Raw genomic sequence first — 20,977 nt, 5'->3', positions numbered from 1 at the left:
AGTTTTAAAATTTTGAACAAACGAACATTTACATTTTTATTTATATATATAGAAGATAGATAGATACAGATACAAAGAAAAAAAATATGCAAGGTCAAAAGGTAAATATATACAAGGTTAAGCCAAAAAAGAGTTGTTTAGATGTAATAAAAAAGGAAAGAGGAAGACGAATATAGGAAAAGGATAGGAGATGCACTATTTTTTATCGTTTAGAAACAGGTTGCTGATTAGATCTAATAAAATGTCTTGAAATTAAAAAGCAAAAAGGAAAATATGTGACAATCTCTATTCTTTGCCTGTACCCTTCACATGGTTTTCATTCTTCATAACATTATAGAATATCACGAAGACTTTGTAGAACGCACAGTGTTATGTGTAATGATGAGTTCTATTTTTGTTGAAAAAGTTGAAAGATCCGAAGTAAGTAAGTCAACAAGGTAAAATTAACTGGCAATTCGATGCGTGGGTATACTGATTTTGCCATTGTACCAGATAGCAGTCAATCTCTTAAAACAACGCACAAGAGGATTTTTCAAATGTGGATGCGTTAATGGGTCTTACAGAACACTTAATTTTTTTGGTTCAACCGTTGTGTGTCAACCGTTGAGTGTTATGGGTCTTATAGACGACTGAATGTGGTTGAGCGGTTATTATCAATATGGTTGGGTTGATCGTACAGTTGAACTTTGTGGAGGTACATTGTGTTAACACTCAACGGTTGATATACAACGGTCGAACCTGGGTTGAAACAACCAAATTGAGAGGTCTGGAAGGCCCATTAACCTTATCGCATACAACGCATCTCCACAGGGTTCAACTTTACATTCAACTCAACCAGATTGATAACAACCGCTCAACCAAATTGAGTCATCTGGAAGGCCTATTATCATTTTCTGGTCACTACATACACCGAGTACCTCCCGATATAGATAGGGAACTAATTCATTCTTAATAGCATTTAACATGTGTTTTGGGCCTTGCACCAATTTGGAATTCATCATGAAATTTCAGCTCCAATATTTTTTGTCTCTTAGATCTCAAAATATCCATTAACCCAAATTCATTGTTTCTTTACCAGGGACAAGCAATGGCTGGCTTTCGAGGACGCATCTTCCCTGGATGTGAAGGGCAAGTATGCTCGCATCAGAGGACTAGCAGGACTCGCGCTGGTGGCTATTGATGATGACCAGGAGACTAAGTGCGGCCCCACCCTGTTGAGGAGCATGCTGAAGGGGCTGGGTACTCAGGCCAGGGCTCCAAGGGGAGCCGTGCTGAGGTAAGAATAATACTACAACAAGATATATAAAGAGTCACAAAAATGAGAGATCTTCGAATTATTTTGGACGAAAAACTAAGTTTCACCAATCATATCCATCAAATTGTGAACAAAGGTATGAAAACACTAGGCCTCGTATTAAGAACAACTAAAAACTTTAATTCTTTAAAAGCCATTAAACTATTATACGTATCTCTAGTAAGAAGTCTAATTGAATATAACTCAGTAGTTTGGTCTCCATCTTACAAAAATTCACATTAACAACATTGAGCGAATACAAAAAAAAAATTCTGCATTTTATAAATTTTAAATTAAATATCCCTGTCGAAGACTTAAAATACAATTTCTTATTAAATACTCTAAAAATACATACATTAGAAGATAGACGTAAAATAAACGATTTAACGTTCTTATTCAAAATACTTAACTCTAAATTCGACTGTTGTGAACTCCTGCAACATATAAACATACATACCCACAGTAACAACACGACAAAATACAATATTCTACAGCAGCACACATAAGCGTAACTACATTGCCCACTCTCCGATACAACGACTTCACACCATGGGAAATCATTACTTGGGTGATGTTGACATATTCAATACCAACTTGGTAAGTTTTGTGGATCATTTAAAACATTTATTTCAACAATACTCCTAAACACATCATGTAAACCTACAAATAGCTGTAATTTTCTGTTTTTGTTTCTTGTGTTTGTATGACTTGTTGCATAGCTTTTATCAAATGTAAATTTATTCTTATTTTTATGTTTCAAAGTATCTGTCAAATTAAAATTATACTACCAACCATGTAAAAGCCCTCTGGGCGTTAAATAAATAAATAAATAAAAATATAACTAAAGAAAACCCATAGAACAAATAGAGATAAAAAGAAAGCATTTCAGGAAAATATGACACATGAGAGGGCTACGTAAAACAAAATTTAAAAGGCACGGGAATTAAAACAAAGCCAATCAAAAAAACTTATTGTCTGGATGAAGTCCCATTTGATGGCATTCTGAAGAAAGGAAACCATCAAATATTTTTGATATTTTCAACCATAGAAATATTACATTCTTACTTAGTGTTTTCTTTTGGTTTGTTGCATTATTATTTTTTTGCAAATACCTTGTATTTCATTGTACTCATGTAAAATAATATCTGTTTTATTCCTCCAGTTACCTGGAGAACGAGATTCTGTCAGTTCCTCGCTCCAGTCGCAACGTGGATTCCGTGCAGCTTTCTCCCTACAGGATCTCCAGGATTGTGGATTCCGATGGCGTCATCCACGCTATAAGAGAAGTACGACGTTTATAACCATTCACTGCTCAATAGCTCAAGAATCTCAGCATTCCTATCCTACCGTCGCCATAGTACTTCAATTTCATACGAGAGGAGGTTTTCTCCATTTATTTCAATGAAACAATATAAAGTAAAGGTTACATCAGTTTAAGTAATTCTTATTAAAGTGACTAATAATCTTTCTTGGTACTTTATATTTAGTTTTAAAATGGAAATTGAACAATTTGTCAATTAGTTGTTTCGACAATTAAGCACTGAAGCGACGCCATGCAGCAACCAATAACTATTAACTCTTCAACCATACGAATAAGAAGTATTGAAACTCCTTTCAAACAAAAAGCTTTTATTTCCCTTCTGTTAAAAATATCAATTTATTTGGTACCTTTCCAATATGTATGTTCTTCAATATTGTTATAACTATTTACAATTTTTTTCCCAGGATACTAGAACCGAATTCGAGTGCCAACGCCAAGGCTACTTCGTGCACCCCCGCTCCTGCAACCGCTTCTACCGCTGCGTGAAGTTCGATCAGCTCTCCGACGAGTTCACCGTATTCGAGTTCGACTGCCCGGCTGGTTTGGCTTTTGACTCCCGCTACGAGGTGTGTGTATGGCCTGGTAGTCTGCACGAGGGACAAGCTTGCCCTGGAAGCTCTGAGATTGCGCCAGTACCGGCTAGCAGATTTGTGTGTCCAGATAAACCAGGTTAGATAACAGAACAACTCATAATTTGAGACAACAATGGTCATATATCACTTGTCTTTCATCGTCCATCTCAGCTATCATGGCGGCAGGTTATCAGAGACACGTTTATAGAGTTTCATGTCATTTTCTCATATCTTTTGCGAAACGTGGATAGGCGATAGACTGAAAGCATTTTTACAATAAAGTTTTTTCAATAAAGTCTTACCATTTCCGAAGTCCTGTGGTTACAAATTTAAATAGTGAACACTATTATTATTTAAGGTTGAAATACTAATTAGTTACCTACTGAGTATCCTACTTCTACAGCTATCTTTTCAGAGAGCCTCGCTATATCCATCACCTGCCTTGATGATGGATAATGCTAGCCACTCTTCAACACGTCACAACATCCGAATATCTTGATTATAAATTTCTTTCATGAGACCAAACACCAAATAGAATGAGTGTTTGATACAAAGAGCATGGATAGACAATATTATTACCCTTTATCACACTTCCATCAATTCTTCCAGGATACTACGCTGACCCCGCCAACTGCCGCTGGTTCTTCGCTTGTCTAGACCACGGAAAATCCCCCTTCTCCGCCTACGAGTTCCGCTGCCCCTTCGGTCTGGGATTCGACGAGTCCAAACTGATTTGCGACTGGCCCTGGCTGGTACCCGGCTGCGGGAACCTTGGGAAGTATGAATCCAGTCATCATGGACACTCTTCTTCTGTACTTACAGGTAAGGCAAATTTTTGATTATCCTACGGCTTTGAATATAAACTACAATAGCCCAGCCTAGCTTAGTTATGTGTCAATTATTTAAAAAATCTTAATAATGTACCTTGTTCCAGGAGCATCAGCTTACATTGGCGCCTCGGCCGATGCCGTGAACGTGGCTGCTCACCAGAGCCTCGTTTCTGGAGCTTCTTCTAGCAACTTGTTGGGGATACAGAACGGATATGGAGCCAGGCAACATGCCGCAGGACAAGGTAAGACAGCTAAGATGAACAGATAAATATCATGATTGCTGAGCGAGTTGAAACTCCTAAAACTATTGATCATTAGATCATATTCATTAAATATAACGGATACAAGAGGAGTGACAAGTAACAAGCCGTCCACCAATATTTTGATGTTTTGTTCAATGTTTGCTCAAATAATTTATATTTTAAACAATTTAATGTGGTTTCCAGGATATTCCGCCCAAGACCACAACCTCAACCTTCAAGGAATATCACAACAATACGCTGCTGCGGGAGGTCAAGACAATGGACAAATCTACCAAACTGGACAAGTAGGCGTTTATTCCAACGGGGAATACAACTCCGGGGCTGAGATCCTAGGCGGTTACTCTGGAAATTATAATGGAGATGGATCCTCTTCTATCAGTCATGGATCAGCCTCTATCAACCACGGAGCTTCCCTTGCTCATGGTGGAGGTTTAATTAACCAGGGATCCCTAGTGTTAGATCAGGGATCTTCAATTAGTCATGGATCAGGTTTAGTTAACCAGGGAGCACTTTTGGTCAACCAGGGATCTTCGTTTGGTCATGGATCAGCATCCATAAACCACGGATCTTCTCTTGCTCATGGAGGAAGTTCAATTAACCGGGGAGCGCTCTTGATTAACCAGGGATCTTCCATTGATCACGGATCAGCTTCAATCAACCAGGGATCTTCCTTTGGTCATGGATCAGGTGCAATCAATCAGGGATCTTCATTTGGTCATGGATCGGGTTCGATAAATCAGGGATCTTCCTTTGGACATGGATTATCGTCAAATGGACAAGGATCATCTTCTATCAATTACGGATCGTCTTCTATCAGTCGCAACTCTTACCCAAGCGATCATGGATCTTCAGGAACTTATGTAGTGTCTGGAGGAGGTCACACTAATGGAGGAGTATTGCTAGGAGTTTCAAGGGATGGAAGCTATAATCATCAAGCTCAAGGAATCTCCCAAGGAGGCGTAATCAACGGAGGGGGCAATTATGGTAAATCATATTCAGTTGGAGGGGGAATTTCAACCTCTAGTTTCACTTTGGGAGGTGGAGCAGGAGGCGATGATCACTCCGGTGCATACTTCCATGATGCTACAGGAGATTCCGCTGTCCCTTACCAGCACGACGACCAGCCAGCTGTACCATACAACCATGTCGAAGGAGCTGCCGGTAAATACGCCGAGTCATCAGGAGTTTACCTAGATGGGGATTCTGGGGCTTACAAGCAAGGACAATATTCAAGTGTGTATAGCCAAGGATCAGATGCAGGTGCCTACAACCAAGGAAAGGACTCTGGAGCCTACAAACAAGGACTCGACTCAGGGGTTTATTCACAAGGAAAATATTCAAGCGTATATAAACAGGGACAGGATTCAGGTACTTATAGCCAAGGTCAAGACTCCGGAGCCTATAAGCAAGGGCAATATGTTGGAGATTCAAACTCATACGCTGGAGTTACCAACAGTGCTGGATACCAACACGACAATTCAGGCGCATACAAATCTACCTACCAATATGCAGGAGCCCAACAAGGACAAGGATATCAGAGCACTAGCGGAAACAATGTGTACGTCGACCACGGATCAACTAATGACTATTCAGATCAAGGTTCAGCATACATTCGTGGTTCAAACCAGTATAATGGATACGCCGCTACAGGAGCTGCTCACACTCTGACTGCTGGAGCTATCAACTCCGGTTTGGTTGGAAAGACAACTTTGGTTGATGCAGAGTTATTGCAGAACAATGCCTACTCTCATTCAGCAGGAGCCACTGTACAATCATTCGGAAACACTGGATCAGGGTACAACAATCAACAATACTCAACAGTTACAGCTGCCCCAGTGGTCTATCAACAACCTGAGAGTGTATCATATGCACCAACTGGACAGTCTTATTCTTCAGTGAAATCTGTTTCAAATGCAAACACTTATCATACTTACCAGCCATCAGTTGGCCCAACTCCAATTGTCAGCTATCAGCAGCCAATATCTGTCAGCACTTACAGACCTGCGCTTGTCGTGTCACAACCCAAAACTGAAATCACTCAAGTCTTTGGCTACCAAAAGCCCGCTGTTTCTTATGTCCAACCCATTGTGACAGTCTCTTCCACACCCAAGTCACTAGTTTATGAAAAGCAGGCCTATGTAGTACAAAAGCCTGCTATCGCCATCTCGAGCTACAGCAAGCCGTCTGTCAGTGTCCACAACCAACAGACTTACCATGGCCAGAATGAATATCAGAAATACGAAACACGTCCATCTGTAGTGAGTGTTCCACAAATCCCAGTCACACGCTACGAATCTCAAGGCTACGTTTCTTCTACTCCTAAATCTGTCATAAGCTATCAGAATGCAGCTGATGTATCATACCAGAGCATAAGCACAGGACCAACAGTATCAGCTGTACCAACATATGTTCAACAACCAACCCATGTTCAGCAATCTACTGTATCCACATTCACCAAGCCTGCTTTATCCACTTATACGTACAACCAGGATGTAACACCGAGTCAGGATAATCATTATGTCCACCAAGTTCAGGAGAAATACGTGCAAAAACCTGTTGTACAAGATTACACCGTGAAACAACAAAACACGTATGTCCAACCTGCTGTTTCCAAACAGGAATTCCACCAATCTACCAGTTCTCAACAATACAACACTGGTAAATATATCCATCCAGTTGTGTCAACACAAAGACCTGAGGCATACGAGCAGACTAATGTCTTTGGCAATGGCCAACGAGATCACGTTGATACATTCAAGGGACAAGAATATCTGCCTCCCATCAGCATAGCTCAGACTCCCGCTTCTGTTAAATACTCTCAGCAATCAGTTCATAATTATGTAGCCCCTAAAGTCGTGGTGTCATCCACTCCATCTTACGTGGCATATAGCCAATCAGATTATCAGCATACTCAACCTCAAAACACTTACACCTACAAGCAGCAATATGTGGCTCCAAAGGTGACTTATCCTCAAGCTTCATATGTTTCTTCGACGCCAACTTCTGTAGAATATAAACAACAAAGCATTGTTCATTCTTACGAAGCTCCCAAAGTCTACACCCCCATTGTGTCTTCAACTCCTAAATCTTTCTTAGAGTACGTTCAACCACAGAAATCATATTCTTACCAACAGAAAGAGTATGTGCCACCCACCGCTAGTTATGTTCAGCCTGCCTACGTATCTTCCACTCCCGCTCCTGTCAAATACCAACAAGAAACAGTGGTCCATACTTATAATGCTCCTAAATTTGTAGCCCCTGTAGTTTCTTCAACGCCTGCTTATGTGCAGTATCAGAAGCCTGTTGTACAGCAATCCTATAGTTACAACTCTCAGGACTACAATACCGCCAAATCTCAATACGTCCAACCTGCCATAATCGTCTCCTCAACTCCTGCCCCAGTCAAATACGAGCAAACTTTCAACTATCAAACGCCTAAGGTTCAATCGTATGAAAGCTCTCAGTATTACTCTCAACAGCCAAATATACAGGTATCGAGCCCAACTCCATTCGTTCAGTACCAAAAACCAGTCGAGTACAAGGCTCCGAAAGTAATTTCATCATTTGAAATCAAATATGAACAGCCTGCCTATGTATCGTCCACAACCGAGGGACAGAAATACCAAGAGTATGAAAATGTTCAAACTTACGAGACTCCCAAGGTGCAATACCAACCGACAACATACCAACCATCGACTTATAAATACACTCAGGCTAAATTCTCAACTGTTAAACCAACCGAGTCATATGAGTACAAGGGACCCGAGTATTTGCCTCCAACAGAAACAGCAAAGATTAACATTGGATACTCGCCAGTGAAGTATGTATCTACCCCAGCTCCGTCCTACCAAGAGGATGTATCGTACAATGTAAATCCTATCCAAGAATTTGCTTTTGAAAAGTTAGCCGTAACGCCTAAACCAAGAGTGATTTACAAGCAGCCTGCTGTGATCCAGCAAACTTACAGACCAGTCGTAGTAACCAGCCAAAGACCGGTACTCACTTACCAAAAGCCACAATTCACAGTAGACTACACAAATCACAATGAACAGAATCAGATTAACTTACTAGGGTTCGGTACTGTCGGTCCGAATGCTGGTTTAGTCACTTCCACCGGATCATACCACAGCGAAGAAGAAGATTATGTAACACCCGCAACTCAAAGAATTATCAAAGTGAAGAAAATCGTAAGACCGTCGTATGCCACAGTCACAGAGTCACAGAGGTTGGTGGAGGTCACTCCCCCTGTCATCAGAAAGTCTAGGCCAAAGGTAGCCGTCGTTACTAAAGTAAACGATTTCAACCCTCTTCTTATTAGGAAGCTAGGAGCTGTCTGCAGTTGCAGATCAAATGTTTTGAAGCTGAGAAACCAACCAGAGCAACAATACGAAGTTGAGTACGATTATGAGGTGCCAGTGAATGGTGATGATGATGAAGAATGGACTTACAAGAATGAAGCGATCAGCACATACACTCCTTCAGCGGCACCCGTCAAGTCAGCCAGCCCAACAGTGGTTGCTTACGTGCCAGAGAGATCTACATCTCCCATCGTAATAAGAAAGCCCAAAATAACCGTTGTCTCTTCAACTCTGAGCCCCATTGTCGTTCCGGACTATTCCAACTCTTACGATGAAGAAATCAAACCTGAATTTGGAACAATCATAGTTAACGATGAACAAAAGTATGATGTGATCAGCAGCAGCTCCCAAGCACCTTCAAGAAGGCTGAGGCTTAAATCTAGAGCCAAGTCTTTGGCTCCTACAGTTGAGACCATCTTAATCCCAAGGAACCAGAGTCCCGTTGCTGTTAAAGCAGAAAAGACATACGACAGATACGGTCTAGGAGTAGAATGCAAGAGAGAAGGTTTGTTCAGACATCCAAATAATTGCAACAAGTTCTACTCTTGCAGATGGGACTGCAGCAAGAACAAGTTCACTCTGCACACATTCAGTTGTCCAATTCAACTGAGTTTTGACTCCAGTATGGGGGCTTGTAACTGGCCTAGCCAAGGACCTGCCTGCCAAGGAGACACTCTATTACCATCGGGATACTAAATCCGATTCGATAAAATGGAACTTTATGTGTTTTTGAATAGTGACAGCTTCTTATGCAGAATGATAAATTAATTATTAAGTCAGATAGGTTAGGTTAGGAAAAAATTCTATTTAAATATGTAGAAATTGATATGCCTTAATTTGAAGTAAAAAAAATTACATATATATATGTGAAAGCATGCACATGACAGTAATATTTTAACGAAAGACAAAAATATTGTTTTAACGTTGATTAAAAGTTACCACAAAGAAATTACTAAAAATAATTTCCTTTCCTTATAAGAAGTTACCATAAATAATAATATGTGAATATAAATTAAAATTGCTAGTATGTATAAATAATTGTTTTACCATTTTTCTTTTACAAGTCGAAATATTTTTAAGAAATTATTTGTAAACAATGAAGCTGTCACCGCTCGCACAAAATGTTTCTGTTTCAGTTTCTTATTTATGCCATATTTTTTATAATCATTTGAATCAATAAATTATTACTTCATTTTAGTTTTAAAGTTCGTCTACCTTAATCATTTTGTAAAACATTTACCATTACAAAATTGAACGATTTAAAAAGTTGTATCAAGCTTCTTTCGTAAATCATTTTCAAGTAATATTTATTTACACTATTATTAATTTGTTATTGCAATATGAGTACCTATTTATTTGCTTAATATATTTATTATTTATTTAAGTATATTTTAATATTTCTGTTTAATTTATATTATATTTTTCATCTCCTTCAGTGCCAAAAGCTGATGTATAAGTACTTAGTAATTTTATTTGTTAGTATTAAAAACAATATTTCTACATCCCTTTCTATATACGTTTCTAAATATATTTATACTATTATATCTTCTTCCTTTTCCCCCTATTCTTTACATAATTTTATTATTATAAATTTCAATCTTATCAGATACTTATATAATCTATCATTATAATATTTTGGAGTAAAATCATTTCCCATAAAGTAATTCACACAAATAATTGGAAAAATCATTGTTATCATTAATTTATTATTTCATCTGCGTTTTTATTTATAGTAAAGTATTATCGTAATGCTGTATTTTATTTATTTATTAAGCTTTATCCATGTTTTTGGTCTATTCATGATTTTTTAGGATTAAATTTATGTTCTCCATTTATGCTCCTCATTTTTTATAAACACTATTTAATTATTATTGTTGTATGTTCATGTATTTATTCAAAATAAATCATCTAGTTATTAAATATTATGTATTTGTGATCATTAATGAATAAAAGTTATTTTGTAAATATATTCTTTAATTATTTGATTCCCAAAAAGTTTCACAAAAGATGAAATTCATACCAACATGATAAAGAACTAAAAAAATATAATGACTACAAAATAAGTTTCAAAATCATGATTATAAAAAAAATTGGTTAAACATTCTCACTCTGCTCACTTCTAAATATGCCAAATTATTAAAATAACACTTTGTTTCAACTTGATTCATACAAATAAGACTATTTACTTCGGGGGCAGGGCCGGCTTTGTGCAGGCGTAATTGGAGCAGCCATTACGGGCAATGACTTGACAAGGCGCCAAGCATCCAAAGAGCTAAGGCATTGATAATACCTGACACCTAATGCGGCACCCTTGAGGTTTTTACTAGTACCAGGCGCCGTTTGGCTCAGAACCGGCCCTGATCGGGGACATGGAAAAACATGCACAAAATAGGATCTTAGTTTGAGTTATTTAAATAATTTGTGCCCATTAAGAATTAAGCTCAGTTGAGAAATTTTACCAAAAAATCAAAAGATGTACTTTTGAAAGATCTTAAAATAATTAATGAAATCACATTCCTCGCTGCTACAAGAAATGGGTTATTTTTAAATTTTCAAAATAGACGGAACTTGATTCTTGAGCTTATCTCCGTAAGCTAGAAGAATAGGATCAACTTCCTCTTCAATAAACTCTGTGACCTGCTCCGGAGCACGGCCAATGAACGTAGAAGCATCCATGATGGAATCAATGTGATTCAGAATCGGTGCAAAGTAAGGATCCTTCTTGATTCGAGACATCAGGTCGTTATCCAATCCCTTCTGCTTCACCTCTGCAGCGGCTTCGTGAGAAAGAACTCGAATCTTCTCGTGACAGACTTGACGATCGCCTCCTGATTTGACCATCTCCATGATAACATTCTCAGTCGCCATGAAGGGCAACTCCTGAGCGATGTGACGCTCGATGACTTTAGGATAAACAATCAATCCTTGGCTGATGTTAAGCAAAGTCAACAGGACAGCGTCAGCAGTTAGAAAAGCTTCCGCAAGTGTCAGACGTCTGTTGGCGGAATCGTCGAGGGTTCTCTCCAACCATTGCGTGGCATGAGTATTGGCCGCATTGGAAAACAATGTTATCAGATGGCGGGAAAGAGCGCAGCAGCGTTCCGAACGCATCGGGTTTCGCTTATAAGCCATTGCACTAGAACCTATCTGCGTAGATTCAAACGGTTCTTCAATCTCTTTGCGTGATGCAAGCAAACGCAGATCAGAGCACATCTTGTGAACGGTTGCTCCAAGACTTGACAGTGTGGAGACTATCTCGATGTCTACCTTTCTGGAGTAGGTTTGTCCGGTAACGGGATAACACTTGTTGAAGCCGGCCAGTTCAGCAACGAGCTTGTCCAGCTTCTTGACTTTGGCGCTGTCTCCCTCGAAGAGTGTCATGAAGGAGGCCTGGGTGCCGGTGGTTCCCTTGAGGCCGCGGAAGCGCAGATCAGCTCTGGCACGGCTCATGGCCCTCTCGTCCATCAAGAGGTCCTGGATCCAAAGAGTGGCTCGCTTCCCCACGGTGGTGAGCTGGGCTGGCTGCAGATGGGTGAAACCCAAGGTTGGCAGATCCCTGTAAAAAGACAAAAATTGCATGATTATATAATTATTTTTAATATTATTTGATGATAAATTTTATTGTTATTTATTTTAGTATTGTTGACTCCTCAAAACAAGTGGGTACATTGTCGTTATTGATTGATTTAATATGTTTACTAGTTGGGAGTTTGTATTATTTAGAGCTTAACATTAAAAACTTATTTTGGCTTTTCTACGTGTACTGCCCAAATTCCTACAATATACATTGTAAAATCAATGGCTCCGGGTAGTTGGAAGGTACTCATTCTGTTTATTTTTATTTTTTTACTACATGACATATCACAAGAGCGCCCATGTCTGTACAGGGTAAAGGCAGGGTAACTAGGTCGCCACTCAGTTTGGCAGCGTTGTGACGGGGTTAAGGAAGGGGCTGTAGGAAGGGATTTATTAAGACGAAACAATACCCTAAAATAAAGCCAGAATCTTAACGACGTAAGTGAATCAGCCGTGCACAAATATTGGACAGACCTGTGGTTGAATTTACCCTATCAAATATCTAAAATAAAGTGGGAATATTAACGAAAGGTGATAAAGTTTGCCCTAGCAGACCTAGAAAATCGATCTTTCCGTGGGGTTTATTTTAATTATTTCTGATGAACGTATTACTAAAATCTCAAATGTATCTAGAGGGATCCCTCGGGAAGTTACTAATTCATCGTCTAGAAAAATAAAATCTGGTCCGCTCATTTTATAGTAATAGTTTTGTAGTATAATTTTTAATAAAATTTTCAGTCCATTTTACATAAAATATTTTAATGGAAAGGTCCTGTTTTTATTAATCTCATATATACATAACTTACACCCGTAGGGATCATAAATTAATAAATCGTGAGCGTTGAGCAAACCCCCGTTATTATTTATATCGCCTTAATGCGAATCTTGAAGAGGCTGGGATTATATGAAGGACAATAACAGATTACTATAAAAAATCAAATTTAAAGGCAAGGTTTTCACGAGCAATCACTCATGAGCATGAAATATTAAGATTTATATTTCATGTACCCATTAGAGCTACTCATTGTAAAACCCTGTTTATTTGTAACAATTCCAAGACTGAGCATTTCAAACTCTCGCTTGTATCTAGATTACATGAAGTTAGTAATAGGTACGCAGATGTAACGGATCTGTTTAACTGCACAGAAGCTAGGTACCAGAAGGCTTTACTATCATATCTTCTAAATCATTACTAATATAACGTAAGTCTACTCATACTTGTTGATAATATTTTGTATGTACTTGTATCTCCTTCTAGTATTAATTTTATACTTTCTGTCGTCATTTTATGATCAAATGCCACAGTTAATTGTTATTCTTCGACATGAATTATGGTGTATGGTATATTTATACCGTTGATATTCAATAAATAAATATATATGAAAATAATGTAGCTTATAAACGATTCGTCGCCCCAGTGCTGAGGATCGTGACCCTCACTCCAACAGGCCTGATGAAGCAGGATGCCCAACTCCGCACGGTCCAGCGCTACATGGTGAGCCAAGGACAACGCCGTTCCGGACGCCAGTGATACTGGTCATAACAATGTATCGGTGATCTTTCTCTCCATCTACTTCCAAACACTTCGCCAGTTATTAAGAGCTTCTTCAAGTTCAAGCTATCAGTTTAACAGTATCGACTATCGACTAACGTGTCCAAAGTATTTTCTTTTTTTTTTTCGATCAGATTTTTTTTAAACTTAATTCTTTTTTTTTCGGCAGCTTAAGACATTAAGCAGCTAAAACATTAACATGGACCTAATAGGCCCTGGACGGAACTAAATTTGGAGATACATTTGAACATGCTTAATTTTTTAATAACAAATCCATTCCCTGTCTCATTAAATTCCTATAAGAAAATAAAATTAAAATAGTTTTAGTAATACAACTTAGCATACGAATCATTTCAAAAGTTTTTCATACAAGATGGCTGCCAGGCAATTTCCCCTCATTCTAGATTTGGCTTCAACGCCATCACTAAAGCTCTGTACAGTGCTTTTAGGTTCATCAATATTAACCTCTTAGCGAACGGTTTTTAATTTTTAAATTTGACATAAAAACATTCCAACTTCGGACTCAAACAATCAATTTATATCACAAAATGTGATGTAGATTCACCACTTTACCGTTTTTACTACGAGTTACCGAACACCATGCATATTGGATGCCAAGCTTTTCCATTCATCTCTCCTCTGCAAACATTTAACAACCAAAAATAAATAAAACTAACTTGTACTGCACAGCAAACTTGGCCAGACTCTGAATGCATCCGGCCACCCTCGGAAGCAGCAGATCGAGCCCGTCCCTCAGCTGGATGAGGTCGGTGTTGTCTCCCACGTAGCACGATGTGGCACCCAGGTGCACGACGGGCGCGGCAAGCGGGCACTGTGCGGACAGCGTGTGCACGTGCGCCATCACGTCGTGCCGGGTCTCGCGCTCATGCTTGGCCGCCTCCAAGAAGTCGATGTCGTGGATGCGCGACTGGAGCTCTTGGATCTGAGCGTCGGTAATGGATAGACCGAGCTCCTGGAAAAATAAAATGTTAAGGATTAATAATTGGTAAACTAAACCGCAGGAAACGCTTTTGGACTGAAGGCAACACTCTGCATAAACCTATTATTAAACTATTATATACAGGATTTTCCAATAAGAGGTGTTATTTTGAATAGCCCGCTATTTCGGTAGATGTTACTTTTGAAGCTGTCATTTTTTGACATTTGACAAGTAGAAACTACGCCATTAATAAAAAAGGAACGATACACACTTCAACAACGCATTGAAATTATTAAAATTCACTTGAGTTTTATTTATTTATTTATTAATCTTAAGTTAGCTCACATCTTCGTGTGTGCTAATAGTTTTATAAACATATAAACATGTACATTGTTTGGCAAACATAATCTGAGTGAATCAAATGCAAATCATCTTGAGTGATGAGGCCCATATCCACCTCGGTGGCTTCGTCAACAAGCAAAATTGTCTCATCTGGAGCTCGGAAAACCCAACAGTTATCGTTGAAAAGCCTCTCTATCCTCAACGTGTGACTGTTTGGTGCGGTTTATGGTCCGGCAGAGTCATTGGACCTTACTTTTTCGAAAATGAGGCTGGAGCAACAGTTACGGTGAATGGATTGCGCTATCGAGAGATGATTAATGATTTTTTATGGCCGGAATTGGATGGTATTGATCTGGACAACGTTTACTTTCAACAAGACGGCGCTACCTGCCACACAAGCAACGAAACCATTGATCTTTTACGATTGAATATCAAAATAACACCTCTTATTGGAAAACTCTGTATATATAAACCTTCCGGAAGGACCTTCTGAAGAACCTTCTGGAGGACTGAACGCAGTTGACCCTAACAAAAAATTGTCCAAAGAAGCTAAGTTAGCAGTCCACAATAGAGTGCTGGTACCTACCCTGATGTATGGAAGTGAGGCATGGAACTGGCAAAGAAAGGATGAAAGTAGATTGAATGCTGTTGAAATGAGATCCCTGAGGCGCATGTGTAGTAAAACCATGTATGATCGTGTGAGGAATGTGGAGATCCGCAAAGAGTGCAAGGCTGATGTAAGCGTAATGAGTAAGATTAAGAAAGGGAAGCTTAGATCGTTTGGGCATGTAGAGCGAATGAGCGAATAAAGGAGTGTAAGGAGGATGTATGATGCAAATGCGAATGGTAGCAGAAGTCGGGGACGCCCGAGGAAGACATTGCACGATCAAGTGAATCAGATACTTGAGTCGGGCCATGTAAGAGTCAGAATAATAGAAGAGTATGTATGAATGTGAATGAGGCAAGGAGTGTGTGCCAAGACCGAGTTGTTTGGAGGTCAGGAGAGAAATGGAGTGATGGTTAGTTAGTTAGACCTAACCTTCCGGAAGAAATTGTGAAAACCCTATCAAACTCCGTTGCATAGTTTAGAAGAACTAAGCGCACAAACAGACAGACGCGGATAGTGACTTTGTCTTATACTATTTAGAGATACCAATGTATTGTCACAATTACGAATTTACTAATAGTTTATCAGGAAACGCCCTGTAATCCCGTTTTTAGTTCATTATGATGTGGGATGTTCTGGAATGTTGTGGAATGCTCTCGAATACTCGCGAATGTTCTGGACCGTTCTAGAAATTTCTAGAGGGTGAACTTCCAGTCCTTATATCTTCAAAAGCACGCCCTTCAGGTAATAACGGGAACCTTCTTCATGGATGGGGGACAGAGGGCTACCACACCGTATAACTCCATTGAACGTACCGGGACTCGTTTCTGAGTTTTAGCGGCGCGCACATTGTACACTTTATAATACAGGATTTTCGAATAAGAGGTGTTATTTTGATATTCAATCGTAAAAGATCAATGGTTTCGTTGCTTGTGTGGCACGTAGCGCAGTCTTGTTGAAAGTAAACGTTGTCCAGATCAATACCATCCAATTCCGGCCATAACAAATCATTAATCATCTCGCGATAGCGCAATCCATTCACCGTAACTCTTTCTCCAGCCTCATTTTCGAAAAAGTAAGGTCCAAAGACTCCGCCGGACCATAAACCGCACCAAACAGTCACACGTTGAGGATAGAGAGGCTTTTCAACAACAACTCTTGGGTTTTCCGAGCCCCAGATGCGACAATTTTGCTTGTTGACGAAGCCACCGATGTGGAAATGGGCCTCATCACTCAAGATGATTTGTATTTGATTCGCGTTGATTGCGTTGTTGAAGCGTGTATCGTTCCATTTTTATTAATGGCGTAGTTTTTACTTGTCAAATGTCAAAAAAATTACAGCTTAAAAAATTACATCTACCGAAATAGCGGGCTATTCAAAATAACACCTCTTATTGGAAAACCCTGTATATGTATTGATTATCTACTGCTCCATATTAAATTGTTCATCCCTGACATAAAATTTATAATAAATTATTCATCATAGGTTGGTGCGTATTCGCAGAAAAAATACCTTCATGGATAATGATTATAATAGAAATGACTCACATGATAATGATAATAACAAGGCGTGGTTCACAGTTCACACACACACGGGTTAAGTCTACTGTGGCCCTTATCAATGTAGGCTTTATGGGCATGGTGTATTGTGTGTTACAGGTATTATAGCTTACCTACTAATGATAGTAGCTACAGATAGATAGATATAGGTAATACAAACATCAGGTAACACTCGAACAGTGTGTGTACACTCAACTAGTATCTACGTTACCTAGATAAGGCTGTGCAATGGTGTATATTGCGTATTATTTACTTTTAAGTTGTAAATTGTAAGTTATAAAAAAATGATGGTATTATTATTATTATGTATTTCATGTTGGTTATAGGGTATGATTCATTGAACAAGGAGAAGGTATAGCTAGGTAAATAAATCTATATAAATAATAGGCGTGTACATTATAACCTCAAACTACTGGGCCGATTTTGCTGTATTTTTGATATATTTAAATTTTGTTCTTATTAATGCCAGGGGTAAAGGGAGTAATTTGAATGGTAGAATAAGTCTGAGATTTCAGGGAAGACTTAACGCATTAACTCTGCACTAGAATGATATACGTAGTCGAATTAAAGCCACCATAATGCAGTTGTTATACATTAGTGAATTTTTAATTCTTTACAATAATATTATTTTCACATTTAAAATGCATCCTTCGGGTAATTCACAATCCCAAAACTTCACTCCAAACCATCCATAAGCCCGAGCAACCCCGGGTTCACTTTAGCTAGTACAAAATAAATGTAATTAACATTAAGAAACAGAAGCTCTATGTTTCGAAGAGAAGAAGAAGTTATATAGAGCGGACGGGTACAGAAAGGAGTAAAATACATCATCCATAAATGAGCAGGCAATACTAAAAATTGATAACGTAAACATAGAAAAGGTGAGTAGTATTAAATATCTGGGTGTAATATTAGATGAAAAATTAAAATTTGATGAACACTTAGAATATATAACAAAGAAAATTACTAAAAAAGTTGGATTCCTAAAAAGGATCAGAAATAACTTGGATCTAAAGAAAACGCGCCTTGTTTACAATTCTATTGTTACTCCGCATTTAAATTATTTTACTAGTGTTTTATTCTTATGTAACGAAGCCAAAAAAAATAAACTTATACAAAATAGGGGGATGAGGATGATTTTAAAATGCAACATTTTTACTAGAGTTAAAATTATGTTACAAAATTTAAATATGATGACAACCAAACAACATATAATACGTTAACAATGATGTATAAGCTTCAAAATAATATGCTCCCAAATTATCTGCAAAGAAATATTATGTACCATGAAGATGTTCACAATTATCCTACGAGAAGACGCAGAGATTTTAGGCTTCCCAAAACTAAACTTTCATGCACACAAAACAGCGCGTTTTATAAAGGGCAAAAACTTTATAAAAACCTACCAAATGTCATAAAGGAAGCCCCAAGCCTTAGCACTTTTCGTAGGACATGTGCTTTATATGTAAAAAATAATTTTTGATTGTTGAACATACTCACCAATATTATTTTAGTCACCTAGATATCTTATATACATATTATATATATATATTTTGTGTATTTATCTTTTTCTGTTAAAATGTAATTGTTATTTTTTATATATTCCTACTAGATGTATGAAAAAATTTGCGTACATCTAAATAAAGATTCAAAAACAAAAACAAACAAATAAATGAATCTAAGAAAGCAGAAATTTACTAAATCTAAATTACCCATAGTATAAATGTTATCCACGTATGACCAGAATACGAATGTATTTTTATATTATGGCATCTTTTGGGATGCTGTGTGGAGGGTCTTTTTTAATAAAATGAAGGAAAGGAAGTTCTCGGCAAGCAAAAGGTATGAAGGTTGGGTAGGGATCTGAGCATCAGTATGTCCAGGTCAAGGCGATGGGTCAAGAGACCAGTTGGAGAGGTCAAAGGGCTCCACAAACCAGCCTCTCCCGATCTGGCGCTTCACGCAGCTGGTGGGTAGTCGCATTCTGAATAAACCTCACCCGATGAAACCGGGCATCCCTGCTAATTCACCAAACGTGTTGAGGTGTTGATTCTCCAATAAATGGTTTCCAGGGTTGCAGTACCCAAACCAGCCTCCCAAATTGTCGATTTAAAATTTACATACATTTTATTGGCAGCTATCTTTATGCACGAGTATGATTGCGAGATTCTTCCTGAACTAAATGCAAACTAGACAGTGTCTTTGACAAATATATATATTTTATATTTTAATGTGCGACATCTATTGACTTTTCTACAAGTCTACGATGAATATTTTTAGAGTAAAACCTCAATTTGTAATATCCAATCATTGAAGGCAATATTAGCGACTCTCAGACGACATTTCAAACATAGAATTAAAATAATTTCCTTGTAAAAAAATGTTATTATTTTATAGATAGGTACCTACTTCCAAATTTGAAAATGACAATTAATTGTGTAGTACTTTATCGCTTGTCAGAATTCTTGACACAATCAATTCCAATTTTGAACAAGACATTCAAAATTTAATTCAATACAAATCTAAGCTCATTGAACCAACGTTACATTCACTCACAGACCTACAACCAAAATTAGCGTGTTTGACCATCATTAAGTTTTCCAACAGGACTTCGAAATAAAATGACATCAATACAATTAATATGTTTTGAGAAGGAAATGAACAATAAATAATGCATAACCGCAGAGAGAAAAATAGTTACTTATGTAGGTGACCAGTCAAAATAACAACTAGGTCAGAAAATCTTCATGTTGATCCTTCTCGATTAACTTTAGGTGATACGTGCCAACGTTATCAGGTTATCATTTATTTTATTATGGGCTAATGCAGTAATTTAAGTTCAGATTAGACAAAGAACTAATGGTGACTAACCCAGAACATAACACCCTGGAAATTCTTATAAGACGCTGTACCGAACCCAAGAAGCCAATGTCCACCGATATGCTTATTTGTAGAATTCTCTGGGTTGACGACCGACAGTTCCCATCACCTGGGTGGAGGAATAGCCCAAGATGGCTGAAAAAAGCAATCGGGTTCAACAGAAAGCGACGGAACTATTTTTGCTGAAACAATCTTCACTAGGTTCAATGGAGGCCACACGGAGAGTACTTACTGATATAAAATATTAATAATTTATTAGAATCTCTTAAAATTAAAAATCTTTTTAAAAAGTTAACGAAAGAATTGATGATTTTCCTAAAAAACTTTTATTAAAATAGAAATGAATTGTCATGTGGATGATCAATGGGTTTATAAAAAAATGCTAACATTTTCGCATTTCGTCATTATATTTTACTAAGCAAACGCAGGTGCATGAACATATTATTATTCCGATATTATTATGTATTTACAAAATAAGGTTATCAGGAAGCGGCCTGCAGTCCCGTTTTTTACCGGATTACCAATGATTTTAAGAGATTTTTAATAAATCAGCACTACTCATTTTTCTCCGTGGAACCTCATCAGAGTGGGACAATGTATTTTTGCTATTAAGGCATAATTTTAGTTAAGTAAATTAGTTTAATTTGTATCTTCGTAAATAAAAACTCTGCCGATCACCCTTCTTAAGTTCCCGCAATTATGCTTGCTCGATGCGTTTTGGGTCTTCTCATAAATTAAGGAACAAATCCAAAGTAATGTCCACCAGAATCTTCACGCACACCCTGATGATGGGCACTGTAACGCTGTCCAAAACGTCGACTAAAGGAGGAAGCGCCACACGGCATAATTACCCAAAAATTAAACACGTAAATTTAATCCATT

The 20,977-nt window shown here is 38.0% G+C and overlaps 2 protein-coding genes across 2 annotated transcripts in view; one reads left to right on the top strand and one right to left on the bottom strand.

The window, feature by feature from the left end:
* The window catches only part of LOC149419111 (uncharacterized), a 64,647-nt gene extending 54,044 nt beyond the window's left edge, over nucleotides 1–10,603 (top strand). Inside the window, exons 4-9 of the mRNA XM_089638117.1 lie at nucleotides 1,079–1,276; nucleotides 2,457–2,580; nucleotides 3,020–3,284; nucleotides 3,797–4,009; nucleotides 4,122–4,259; nucleotides 4,464–10,603. Coding sequence (XP_089494243.1) covers nucleotides 1,079–1,276; nucleotides 2,457–2,580; nucleotides 3,020–3,284; nucleotides 3,797–4,009; nucleotides 4,122–4,259; nucleotides 4,464–9,334 — 5,809 coding nt within the window. The 3' untranslated portion in view covers nucleotides 9,335–10,603. The remainder of the gene's footprint in view (nucleotides 1–1,078; nucleotides 1,277–2,456; nucleotides 2,581–3,019; nucleotides 3,285–3,796; nucleotides 4,010–4,121; nucleotides 4,260–4,463) is intronic.
* Nucleotides 10,604–10,634: 31 nt separating this feature from the next.
* Adsl (adenylosuccinate lyase) overlaps nucleotides 10,635–20,977 on the bottom strand; it is a 136,846-nt gene continuing 126,503 nt past the window's right edge. Inside the window, exons 2-3 of the mRNA XM_089638118.1 lie at nucleotides 14,444–14,739; nucleotides 10,635–12,194 (exon numbers count right to left, since the gene is read on the bottom strand). Coding sequence (XP_089494244.1) covers nucleotides 11,183–12,194; nucleotides 14,444–14,739 — 1,308 coding nt within the window. The 3' untranslated portion in view covers nucleotides 10,635–11,182. The remainder of the gene's footprint in view (nucleotides 12,195–14,443; nucleotides 14,740–20,977) is intronic.

The sequence above is a fragment of the Hesperophylax consimilis genome, chromosome 12 (genome assembly GCF_061612785.1).
Source record: "Hesperophylax consimilis isolate HC1 chromosome 12, BYU_Hcon_1.0, whole genome shotgun sequence".
NCBI lineage: Eukaryota > Metazoa > Arthropoda > Insecta > Trichoptera > Limnephilidae > Hesperophylax > Hesperophylax consimilis.
The sequence above is the reverse complement of the archived record's forward strand: the minus strand, read 5'-3'. Positions and strand labels throughout refer to the sequence as shown.